Raw genomic sequence first — 12318 nt, forward strand, 5'->3', positions numbered from 1 at the left:
GGCGACGGGGTTTAAAACCCTTCAAGACCCGTGTAGGGCGAGATATACCCGTACCTTTCCCACTCTCGGGCACGCCACCCGCAACAGCAGCATACGAACCGCGAGTGGTTTTCACTACCCCGCCAGCAGCCACGCGGCACGTATCACTAACCCCAGTCGAGGGGGGTGGCACCACACCAGAGTCCGCTGGCCTACCGACCATAGCGTCTTTCTTCCCTTTCCTTTTCCTCCTTTTGCGCGCACGCTTGGAAGCGAAGGTTCCGCACAAACAGCCCCCTTAGGCCTCACTTCGCACCTCTCGCACTCACATTGTCCACGCGCGAGTCCCTACGAGCGTCCGAGGCGACTCGCGACGAGTCCATTTGACCCACCCTGCCAGCTTTATGCAGCCGGGGAGCCACATCCTCCAGCCTCATACGGACCCCCCCAAGAGGTGGCCTATAAGCAGGAGGCAGATCTCTATTTTCGCGTGTCTCCTTATCTGCGACATAGTCCCGTCGCCGCAAGGAGCGTCTCCCGCGATCCCGAGAGCGTCGCGACACAGAAGAATCGCGCCCAGGAACAGTCCCCTCCGAGGAGGGAGAGCGATCCCTACCACGATCCCTATCCCTCAGTGATTGCACCGTAAACCTAAGGGACTCCACCTGGTCCCTTAATGAAATCTTTTCCCGACGCAAAATATCCATCTCGCGGCGAAGCTTAATAACCTCCCTCTCCAGGGCGAGGTTATTAGCTCTGGCCTCATCCGACGGACCCGAGCACTTAGTGATGTCAGCTACAAGCCGCTGTACCGCAATCTTTGCCACGTTGACACCTACCTTAATTTGTCTACGCAGAGCACCGTTCATAGACACTGTCTTCCTCTCGGCCTCCCCAGCGATGTCCAGGACTCGTAACGTCTCCGCAACCACCGACTTCGGCGACATCTGCGGGAACAAGCCCGTGACCTCCTCGACAGCGGTCTTCTGGCTTGAGGAGAGCCTGTCGTCCAAACCGCACTCGACTAAGCCCTTCCTCTTCTTCATGCCGGGCGATCCCTTCTTCGAGACTTTGAAGAAATCTTCCCTGTCCCATTCATCGTCCTCCAGATCCAGTCGCTTCGACGATATTTTCGTCAAAGCGTGAGAGCCAGGGGTATTACTGCCCTTCAGCTTACGTCCCCTCTTCTTGCCCTTATACGGGATCTGCTCGAAGGACGAGGAGAGATCCCCCGCGTCCTCCACCGGAGTAGATCCAAGCGAGGCGCTATCACTCCGCGGACCCGCGCGATCTACGACCCTTCCAGCGTCACTACTTGCCAGCAGAGTAAAGTCAACTACACCCGTGTCCCTGTTCATGCCAGCACCGCCAGGAGCCGGCGTACCAGCCGACCCACTATCGGCAACAGGGGAGTTGACAATTTCGCCCGCCACAACCCTTATCCTCATTTCCTTCGGGTATCTTTTCTTCCTCGGACGCCCCCTCTTGCGACGCAAGACTCCATCCGGGGAGGCAGACCCAGAGGCCACCGAGTCCTCGGCCGAAGCGCCCGCAAGAACGTCCACCTCTGTGCGGTCCAGGATCAGCCGCAGCTCCTTCCTCCTCTGCGGCAACGGAGACTGCGAGACAGCACCGGGCTCCGCCCTCTCCTTAAGTCCAGAAAGTGCGGGTTCCTCCGCACCCACAACCTCCTCCACAACTTCCATCCGGACGGTAGCAGATTCCACTGCAGGGCCCGTCGGCAACCCTGCAGTCAGCCCATCACTCGATGACGACATGCCGGGAACAGGGACAACACCCCCGGTCAGCCGGTCCTGGGTTCCGAAGCCCAGGCGTTTATCATCATTTCCGGTGTCCATTTCATTATTAATCGGTTGTCGGCGTAATAGTACGGCCGAGGAGCACGCCGACCAACTCCTCGGTTCGTCTCCAACCTTCTTCGACGTCCAGGTAGTAGCCGCCACATCAATGTAGGGAAGAACACTCAGCAAAACTCCCCACTAGAGGGAAGCTCACCCACACATCGATGCTGAGTGTCGAAAATCCAGCCATAGTTCACGCACAACACACCGCGTCGCGCGCGAAGAGAGCATCGGATCGGCGACACTCCCGAAGCAAAAGGCGTAGATCTAAGGTCGCCCCTCACTTGCTGGGATAAAACCCAGTTCCCCCTCACTTGGCCGCTGCTGGGTGGTTTACCCACCACCCATTCATCCCGTGGCCGCGCACCACTACCACGGGACAGGGGGACCTTTATAGAGGGCCCAGCTCGTCGTCCGAGAAGTTGGGTGCAATCTCGGACGCTCGGTCTCTCCCAGTGGTGCAAGGAGAGAGATTACGAGAGCTCAGGCACCGCGGGTTCGCTAAACCCGTAGCGGAATCATATCAAGATGCGTCCGGGGATGCCGGATCGCATCAGAGATGATCCCACCCCCTGCGGGGAACCTAACCTAACCTAACCTAACCCAGTGGAAGTAACCTCTAGAACCTGACCCCGTGTCAGTCACTCCGATCTAACCGACACCCGGTTTTCACTGATACAGTTTTCATGGCCAAACGGTGAAAGATACGCCAAAAAAAAAAAAAAAAAAAAATCCCCATTTTTCCAGACCTAACCCAAACTTTATAGACTTCTATAGTTCAGATTTATTTGACTCATTTTTCCTTCATTTTGGAGGGTGTGGGACTTAGAAAAAAAAAAAAAAAAAAAAAATAAATTCATATTAAAGTTAGTCCTACATGCCTATTTCGTCTCTGTACATTGTCTCACTTCTTCATTTTTGAGTGGGACTGAAAAATTTCAAAATTTTGAAAAAAAAAAAAAAAAAAACCATAAATTTAATTTTCCTGGGTGTGGGTATCGATGTATCTCGACGAGAGGAACAACTTTGATCCTCATGACCACCCCCTTCCGGTGAACCCTCACCCCTCAAACGACCGTTTTAATGTTTTGTCAACTTTATAAAAAGTCCACAGCCCAAACGGTGACAGATAAGACAAAATTGTATAGAACATTTTCGTCTTCTCTCAGAGCCTGTTATATGGGAAAAAATGTGAAACTTTTGAAATTCCGACATTTTTATTTTTTTTTTTTGTGACTTCAGAGCCTTCTATCTACGAAACCGTGAATCCTAGGGCAAAATTGTATACCACCTTTTATATTTGGCTCATCTAGATCTATGAGATAGCATCCTTGAAATTTTCAAATTCCGACATTTTTGATCCTGTCCCCATCTAAAAAAAAAAAAAAAAAAAAAGTCCCCAGGTCAAGGGGGGGCTGGAGGTGGGGACCAATACCAGGGGAAGGTAGACCGAAGTGAGTACTATATGGAAAAAATCTAATCTCAAATTCGCAAGTTGCATTAACCCCTATACCTAACCTTTTTTTTTTGTTGATAACGGAGGGGAAATGCCTAACGCATATCCCGGGCCTCGGCGGAGAGCCAAGGGTTATGTGGTACTTGCACCCATTAAAACCCCTCCGGGTGTTCTGCACAGACCATAGCTGAGGTGCTCCCAGGAACGAGTGCAGCATACTTCTGGTAACCCCTCTGGCCAGTCGGCTGTTTTTGCCGAACAGTCTTTCCCGCCCGGGGTTTCGTCGGAGAGACGGCTTCACCCTTCAGAAGGATTCGTAATAAGCCCTCCTTCCAGATTTTAGGAAAAAACGCCCCACTGAAGGCACCCATTAAACAACCTTAGGAATTGTTCAAGGATTTCTCTTACCGATATTTTTTTTAATACTTTGATCTCTATCAAGTCTATATCTGGAGCTTTTGTCGTTTTTTTTTTGACCTTTATGGCCATTTCTTTCGCCGTGAAGAATGGGGCGTTTGCTGTATCTGGCGCTATATTTGCTAGGTTTCTTATTTCGCCCTGTTTGCGTATCTTCGTTGCGTAGATCATTTGGTATATGCGTATCTAGCAATCATTGTGCTGTCTCTTCTATGGTCTTTGTTAGGCTCACTTCTTCTGAGTGTGCTTATGACCTTTCCTATTTTCAGCTTGTCCGCTTGCTATTTATATACAAAGCTCCATAGCTTTTCATTACCGCATTCTGTGACAAACTGACTTTGACTAGCTTTCATACTTCGTCCTTCTTCGTCTATCGCCCTGTTATATTGGCGTTTGGACTTTTGATATTCTTGCTTTAAGGTACTGATTACTTTAACTTCAGATTCAGTACTTTGTTTTCTTGATTCTCTTAAAGCTTGGATCATTTTCCTTTTCCGCCTCTTTTTTTCATCTTTGTCAGTTCTTCCGTCCACCACGGATTCGACTTTTTTAAAACTCTTCCTCGGCATCGATTTCTCGCATGCTTCCAAGATAATCTCCTGTAACTCTCCGGCCATTCTTTCTACTGCCTCTGCAGATTTCGGGCCGAGGGCCCCAAGGGCCTTAATCCGGATAGATCTTTCAGGCTCTCACTGAATCGCTCCCAGTCGGCCCATCGTACGTCGAACCTACTGTTTGTAATCCTGCGGTCATTTGTCATCCTTGGTGTCCTCAGATCGATCTCTACGGGACTGTGGTCACTAGTTGTCCATTCTCGCCTCACCTTCCATGTGCCGATGAGTTGGCTTATTTGAGGGGACATCAGAATTACATCTATGAAAGGTGATCTTCTCTTCGTTTCGAAGGGTCCTTGATGGGCTTTGTTTATTATCTCAAGGCCAAACGCGCGGATGAGGATCTCAAACTTCCTTCCTCTTTCGTCAGTCTGGGGGAACCCCAGAGCGACGATCGCGCGTTGGCATTTACCGCCACTATAAGTCTCTCGCCCCTCAGGAAATGAAACACCTTCTCGAGGTGCCTGAGATGGCCCTCGATTTCGTCGCTGTACTGAAAGTAACACGACGTATATTGATAGGCCAGGGGCCTGTACTTCCGCACACACACAATGGGTTGTGCTAAGCTGTGAGACGAATATCATCTGTAGTCGGGGGTTACTGATCGCTATCATCGCCCATGGACGTTCCAAGCGCATTGCAGCAACTTTCATCCCCGTTTCTAACCGATAAAAGGTGTGGCTCTCGCCTTGCTTCCTGACATATGGTTCCTGTAATAACAGGATGTCAAATTGCTTTTTGGCGACAAGCTGATGCATTTCGCCTATTATCGCAACTGACCGCCCCATGTTCAGTTGCAGTATCCTAATTCTTATTGACTTGGAGTCAGATGATGCTGCCTGAATGTTATGTCTTTGAGGTTCAAATTCTTGCGTATCGCATTTTTGTAGGACTATGTTGACTTCACAATGGTACCTTTTGTCTGTTTTCGTCACTTGCCTTTTTTTGTTGTTGGTATTGCTTCACCAGATTGTCACATCGCTCCAGAACTATTTTGACAGCGCGAAATTTGCTATCTTTATTGGCCCTTTTCGAGCGTCACATCTCTACAGGACTATCTTGACACTTCGACTCCTGCTAATCTTGGTTATTCTCCCAGCCTTGGTGTTCAGACTTTGCCTTTCTTTACTGTTATTATTATTATTATTATTATTAACTTCCATATAGTTATTACTTTGGTAGAAGAAAGAAGTCGAGTGACGCACCCATCCATATGCCACTAAGTCTGATTACTCCAGGGGGGCGACAGGTACCCTGGAGGTGTCGTTCGAGACTGCTCGGGTATTTTTTTTATCAGGTATGTAAATATGAAACCGAAATTTACCAATAGATGGCCATAGCTGTCAATGTAGTGTGGGGAATTCTTAATGCCTCACTAGCGCAGCGAGCGTAGTAAGCTTAAGGATTGTGTTGGTAACGAGTTGCCTAGCAGCGTAAAAAAATAATAAAAAAAAAATATTATATTAACAGATCAATAGAGGTGTTCGTCCTGTACGTTCGTATAAAATTGTACTCGTGAAATAAATATTATATTTACAGTTACAAATTAAGTCTCGATTGTAAATTTCTTTATCACATCACACGACAAGCGTGGGCTTGTCAAAAGAACTCTGACTTATCCATTGAGTCAGATTTCCCACATTGGTGACCCCGACGTGATTGTGATATGAAAGGCCGTTGTGATACGAAAGGCCATCGTGATACAAAAGGCCGACAAGATCTAAAGGCCGATGTGATCGAGAGGAAGAAGCGATTAACTGGTAACTGTCGTTCGAGCAACATCGAGACGAACTTGGTTTCGAACCAAGCAGAAGTGCACATTGCCGACGTCGTAGCCGATAAGGAAGCTCGTCGCCGACGTAGTAGCCGACAAGGAGGCCCATCGCCGACGTCGTAAGCAGCAGCAAGCTCATCGTCGATATTGTGACCTGTCGCAAGGCCCCATCGTTAAGGCCGAGACCAGTGGAAAATTCTCGCCGTTGGAAACACCGCAGAGACATATCCAACGACAGGCGCTCAGCGTTCCGCCGACGTGGGAACTGCACGAATCAGCCCAGGAGCCGGCGTTCAGGACGTCATCGCCGTCGCCGCCATTGTGATCTGTCAAGGACGACCTCGCCGCCATTGTGACCTGTGAAGGACGACTTCGCCGCATAGCAGTCGGGCAAGTTGTGTATGCAGCACATTAGTTTTTAAGCATGCGTAATCCGGTAAACAGGAAAGTAGATCCTCCGCTCTTTTCTTCACAAGGTCAATTATACGAACGTCAATTAACAATTTCTCCATTATTGACAAATTAACTTTGAGCGATCGAAATTTTTATAGCGCGCGCGTAAGCGATTAATATTTAAGGTCGTTAGGAAGTACTGATTGTTCGCGAATTTCGTCACGTATAGTCATGGCTCCTCCCACCAACGAGGAATTGCAGGAGCAAGTGATGCAACTGCAAGCGATGCTTCAGCAGATGCAGGGCAAGGTGGCAGGCAATGTCGCGCGCGTGGATTCATATAAAGTTCCGAAAATTCCGCCGTTCTTAATTAAAGATCCGGTGATATGGTTCAAGTCGAGGTCACTTTCGAGGCCGCTCGAATCACAGAGCAAAAGACTAAGGCGCATCACGTGATTATGTCTCTGGACGCAGAAGCTATCGCGTGCTGCAGAAATCTCATCGCGGAACCCGATATTAATGAACCATATACCAAATTAAAACAGCGTATCATTGAAAATTTTTCAGCTTCAGCAGAAAGTCAACTGCGACAATTAATAAAAGGCCAAGTGCTTACATCAGGGAAACCGTCGCAAATTCTCAGTCGACTTCGTAACTTAAACTCTGACAAACGATGTGACGACGCCGTAATAAAAACTGTGTTCTTTGAACATTTATCACCGCACATTAGAAGCATTCTTGCGACTACCGAAAGTACGGATCTGGATAAATTAGCCAAAATGGCGGATAAAATAGTTGAAACCGTGGGTGATTCTGCGCAGTGTGCCGCCGTATCGTCGTCAGAGTCTAAACCGTCCGACTTAGAAGCTAGGATCGACGGTCTGGCCGCTGATATTGCTACCCTCGCTGCTGAGGTCAAGCGATACAGCAGATCTCAGACGAGAGACAAGATAAATAAAAATCGTAAGCGTTCCAAAAGCAGAAACTCTCGTGTCTGCTGGCCGCATCGTACTTTTGGGAAACAAGCGCGAGTCTGTAAGGGAACTGAAAAATTCCCGTGCCCTTGGCCAAAGCCCAAGATTTTAACGGACGAAAAGGCGGGGGAATAGAATCGTCTGCCACCGAGGAGACAGGTATGGCGGGCGTCGATTCTTCTGTCCGTCTCCACATCCGAGATCGAGTCACCGGAGAGTTATTCCTTGTAGATACGCGGAAATTTCGCTGCTTCCCAGCACTTACGCGAAGGACAAAACTCCGACCAATTTCAAACTTTACGCGGCAAACAATACGTGTATAGATACATATGGGGAGTCGTTCCGAACGCTACATTTAGGGATACGCCCGATCACATGGAATTTCTGCGTAGCATCAGTTCCGTATCCGATTATTGGGGCCGACCTGATTGCACATTATGGTCTCCTTCCGGACCTTAAAGGTCGTAGACTCATCGATTCACAAAATAATGTGTACGTGTCGGGCATTGTTAAATCGGTACCACAGCTTGCCATTAGCACAGTCAAACCCAGTACGAAATTCGCGAGTATCTTATCTGAATTTCCGGAGGTCACCGGTTTAGAACAGGTAACTCCGAATTGCAGTAGCGATGTTCGTCATCATATCATTACCACGGGCCCGCCGGTTGCTGAGCGTCCCAGGCGGTTAAGTCCGGAAAAATTAAAAGCGGCAAAGGCTGAATTTCAACGGCTAGTCAAAGCCGGTATTTGCCGTCCGTCCAGTAGTCCATGGGCAAGTCCCATTCACATGGTACCGAAAAAAGACGGATCATGGAGGATCTGCGGCGATTACCGTCGTCTTAACGCAATTACTGTGCCGGATAAATTTCCCGTACCGCATTTGCACGATTGCTCCTCCAATTTGCGTGGGAAAGTCATTTTTTCTAAGCTAGATCTGTATCAGGCATACAATCAAATTCCAGTGGCGCCGGAAGATATTCCGAAAACAGCTGTCATTACGCCTTTCGGGTTGTTCGAATATAAATTCATGACATTCGGTCTTAGAAACGCGAGTCAAACATTTCAGCGTCAAATCTTCCGCGCTCTAGGCGATCTGGAATTTGTGTTTGCATTCATCGACGACATACTCATAGCGTCGACGTCTCTTGAAGAGCACGAAGCTCATTTACGCATAGTGTTACAGCGATTAAAAAAATTTTATTTACGACTCAATGTAAATAAATGCGAGTTCGGCAAGCAGGAATTAGAATTCCTCGGATTTACGATTAACAGCGAAGGGTGTAAACCAACACTCGATAAAATTCAGGTTATTCGCGAATTTCCAAGGCCTAACACTATAGTCGAAATGCGTCGTTTTCTTGGGCTTGTCAATTTCTATCGTAAATTACTACATAATGCAGCTATCGTTCAGGCACCATTGAATGAGTACCTTCGCGATTCACGCAAAAATGACAAACGGCCAATCATATGGACGCCGGTGGCTGAAGAAGCGTTCAATGAGTGCAAGGAGAGTCTGGCCAACGCGACTATACTCTCTCACCCCTCCGACGCAGCCGAGACGCGCCTCGTTTGTGACGCGTCAGATTTCGCCATCGGGGCCGCCCTCGAACAACGTTTAGACGATTTTTGGAAACTGCTCGCATTCTTTTCGCGCAAATTAAATTCGGCACAACAGAACTACAGCGCGTACGATCGGGAGCTTACGGCGATCGCCGAGGCAATCAAATATTTTCGATATTTCCTCGAGGGGCGAAATTTCAAAATTGTGACCGATCACAAGCCTCTCATCTACGCGTTTTTGCAACGTTCCGAAAAAGCGTCACCTCGGCAACAGAGGCAACTTTCGTTCATCTCGCAGTTCACTACGCGTATCGAATACCTATCGGGTAAAGATAATATTGTGGCGGATTCCCTTTCCCGCATCGAAGCCATTCGTTTACCTGTTGAGATCGAACTTAATGAACTTGCACAGAAACAAGAACAAGACGAGGAACTACGATCTATTCGCGAATCTCCTGATTTTCCGCTTTCTATGAAGCGAATTCAATGGGGGCCGACGCATACCACACTGTACTGCGAAATGACTGGCGAGGCAATCCGTCCCTATATACCGGCATCTTTACGAGATCGCGTTTTTCATTTATTCCATGATGCGGCTCATCCGGGCCCTAAAGTCACGGATCGGGTAATTCGTCAACGATATGTGTGGCCCAACATGCATCGCGATATTACAAAGTGGTGTAAGAATTGTCTTGACTGTCAGTAGTCAAAAATATCCAGACACGTTCGATTACATCCTGAAAAATTTGTCGCACCCGACGGTCGTTTCGAGCACGTTCATATGGATTTAATAGGTCCCTTGCCTGAGTCGGACGGGTACAGATATTGTGTGACGATGATTGATAGATTTTCGCGTTGGCCAGTAGCAATACCTGTGAAAGATATTGAAGCCATTACAGTGGCACGCGGGTAGCAAATTTTGGAGCACCCAAAACAATAACTACTGATCAAGGTACTCAGTTTGAAGCGCAACTGTTTACGGCACTTCTTTAGCTGATCGGCTGTCAACGAATTCGTACCACGGCGTATCATCCCGCTTCGAACGGTATGATTGAGCGGTGGCATAGAAGCTTAAAAGCTGCTATTATGTGTCATGCCAATGAAGGTTGGTCACGAGTACTTTCGACCGTATTATTAGGTCTGCGTACTCATGTCCGCCTTGACACCGGCGCATCGCCTGCGGAATTTGTCTATGGAACGACGACTATGCGCGTCCCCGGAGAATTTATACTGCCGGACGACTTCACTCCTAGTCCGCAAATTTTCATGGAGGAATTCCGCGAGCATATGCGCAAAGTTAAGCCAATTTCAATAGAGCATAAGCACAAGAAACGCGCATTCGTATTTAAAAATTTATATTCTTGTTCCCATGTTTTTCTACGGGTGGGCGGTACCAAGAGAGCATTAGAGCGTCCTTACACCGGCCCTCACAAGATTATAAATCGTGTTTCGGATCGAGTTTTCGATATTGAAGTTAATGGTGCACAGCGCAGTGTATCAGTCGAGAATTTGAAGCCAGCGTATGGCATACGCGATGATTTGTGTAGTGCGATTCTAGAAACAGGGCAAACAGCTAATTCGTCTAGCAACGAGCGACCAACTTTGAGAACGTATGCGCGCCCGAAGAGGAAGGTGACTTTCGCCTTATAATTGTAACAGATCTTCCAAAAATGTAATTAATTTTTGTCAGATACTTTTAAGATATTCTATATGACACGTTGTATATATTTTATAAGGTAGACCTAAGTGCCGGATTCGTTGTCACTCGGGGGGGAGTATGTGGGGAATTCTTAATGCCTCACTAGCGCAGCGAGCGTAGTCAGCTTAAGGATTGTGTTGATAACGAGTTGCCTAGCAGCGTAAAAAAATAATAAAAAAAAAATATTATATTAACAGATCAATAGAGGTGTTCGTCCTGTACGTTCGTATAAAATTGTACTCGTGAAATAAATATTATATTTACAGTTACAAATTAAGTCTCGATTGTAAATTTCTTTATCACATCACACGACAAGCGTGGGCTTGTCAAAAGAACTCTGACTTATCCATTGAGTCAGATTTCCCACAGTAGTTGCCGTCAGACCGCGTTATTGACGCCATTTCCTTGTTCTGACATCTGACAAAGATTTTCAACTCACAACAATACAAGTTTCATACAACAGTATAGTTTGTAATAGCGTTGAACATGTCGATTTTGTGCCTAGAAACTACGATTTGCGGACAGCATTGATTTTCTGTTACCATTTGAAGAAAACTGCTGCAGAATCGCATCGAATGCTTGTCGAAGCTTACGGTGGGTATGCTCTTGGTAAATCACAGTGCTTTGAGTGGTTTAAAAAAAAAATTCAAAAGTGGCGATTTTGACGTGAGAAACGAAGAACGTGGAAAACCACCGAAAAAGTTTGAAGACAGCGTTGTTGGATGAGGATGACGCTCAAACTCAACAACTCGCGGATCATTTGAATGTGACGAGAAGCCGTCTCTATACGTTTGAAATCCATGGGAAAGATCCAGAAGATGGGAAAATGGGTTCCACATGAACTGAATGAAAGACAGCAGGAAAAACCACTTGCGAAATGCTGCTCGCCAGGTATAAAAGAAAGTCATTTCTCCATCGAATTGTGACTGGCGATAAAAAGTGGATATATTTTGAGAATCCTAAGCGTAAAAAATCATGGGTAACTCCAGGCAAATCATCGACATCGACTGCAAGGCCAAATCGCTATGGACGGAAGACAATGCTCTGTGTTTGGTGGGATCAGAAAACAACCGGGGCGGCGGGCGCAGGGGGTGGTGTCCCCCCAGCGCCCGAATAAAGTCGAAGGTGCCAAGCACCGCCCGGGGTCACGTCGTCTCTCAGACGACGCCATAAAAATCCCCGGGCGGGAATAGAAGTCGGCAATAAGCCGACTGGCCTGAGGGACTCCCAGAAGTATGCTGCACGCGTCCCTGGGAGTCCCTCATGCAAGGCCAGGTAAGGACACTCGAAGGGGTTTTAGTGGGTGCAAGCCCCACATAACCTCGGGCTCTCCCCCGAGGCTCGGGGTATGCGTCAGGCATTTCCCCTCCGTTATCAAAAAAAAAAAATGGTGGGATCAGAAAGGTGTGATCTATTATGAGCTGCTAAAACCTGGCGAAATCGTTAATACTGAACTCTACCGACAACAAATGATCAATTTGAATCAAGCTTTGCGTGAAAAACGACCGGAATATAAAAAAAAAGGCAACACAAAGTGGTTTTGCTTCATGAACCATCACACACAGCAAAACTGGTCAAGGAAACGATTGA

At 47.5% G+C, this 12318-nt stretch overlaps 2 protein-coding genes across 2 annotated transcripts; one reads left to right on the top strand and one right to left on the bottom strand.

Moving 5' to 3' along the window:
• Nucleotides 1-4336: 4336 nt before the first annotated feature.
• Nucleotides 4337-5116, bottom strand: LOC147909017 (uncharacterized). Its single transcript, XM_087408254.1, has one exon. It carries the CDS (start codon nt 5114-5116, stop codon nt 4337-4339), a length of 780 nt encoding a protein of 259 aa, XP_087264380.1.
• Nucleotides 5117-6726: 1610 nt separating this feature from the next.
• On the top strand, nt 6727-11454 carry LOC147909018 (uncharacterized). Its single transcript, XM_087408256.1, has 5 exons — nt 6727-6811; nt 6892-7458; nt 7862-9654; nt 10023-10639; nt 11280-11454. Exons 1-5 carry the CDS (start codon nt 6727-6729, stop codon nt 11452-11454), a joined length of 3237 nt encoding a protein of 1078 aa, XP_087264382.1.
• Nucleotides 11455-12318: the final 864 nt, after the last annotated feature.

The sequence above is a fragment of the Acromyrmex echinatior genome, chromosome 7 (genome assembly GCF_024713525.1).
Source record: "Acromyrmex echinatior isolate Ae372 chromosome 7, ASM2471352v2, whole genome shotgun sequence".
NCBI lineage: Eukaryota > Metazoa > Arthropoda > Insecta > Hymenoptera > Formicidae > Acromyrmex > Acromyrmex echinatior.

Excerpts from the sequence above, each read along its gene's own strand:
- LOC147909018 (XM_087408256.1), top strand. The coding sequence starts at position 6,727 with ATGGCTCCTCCCACCAACGAGGAATTGCAGGAGCAAGTGATGCAACTG. Across the intron at positions 7,459-7,861 it reads AGACAAGATAAATAAAAATC|CATCAGTTCCGTATCCGATT; the intron begins GTAAGCGTTCCA and ends ATTTCTGCGTAG. Across the intron at positions 10,640-11,279 it reads GAGCGACCAACTTTGAGAAC|AAAACTGCTGCAGAATCGCA; the intron begins GTATGCGCGCCC and ends TACCATTTGAAG.
- LOC147909017 (XM_087408254.1), bottom strand. The coding sequence starts at position 5,116 with ATGGGGCGGTCAGTTGCGATAATAGGCGAAATGCATCAGCTTGTCGCC.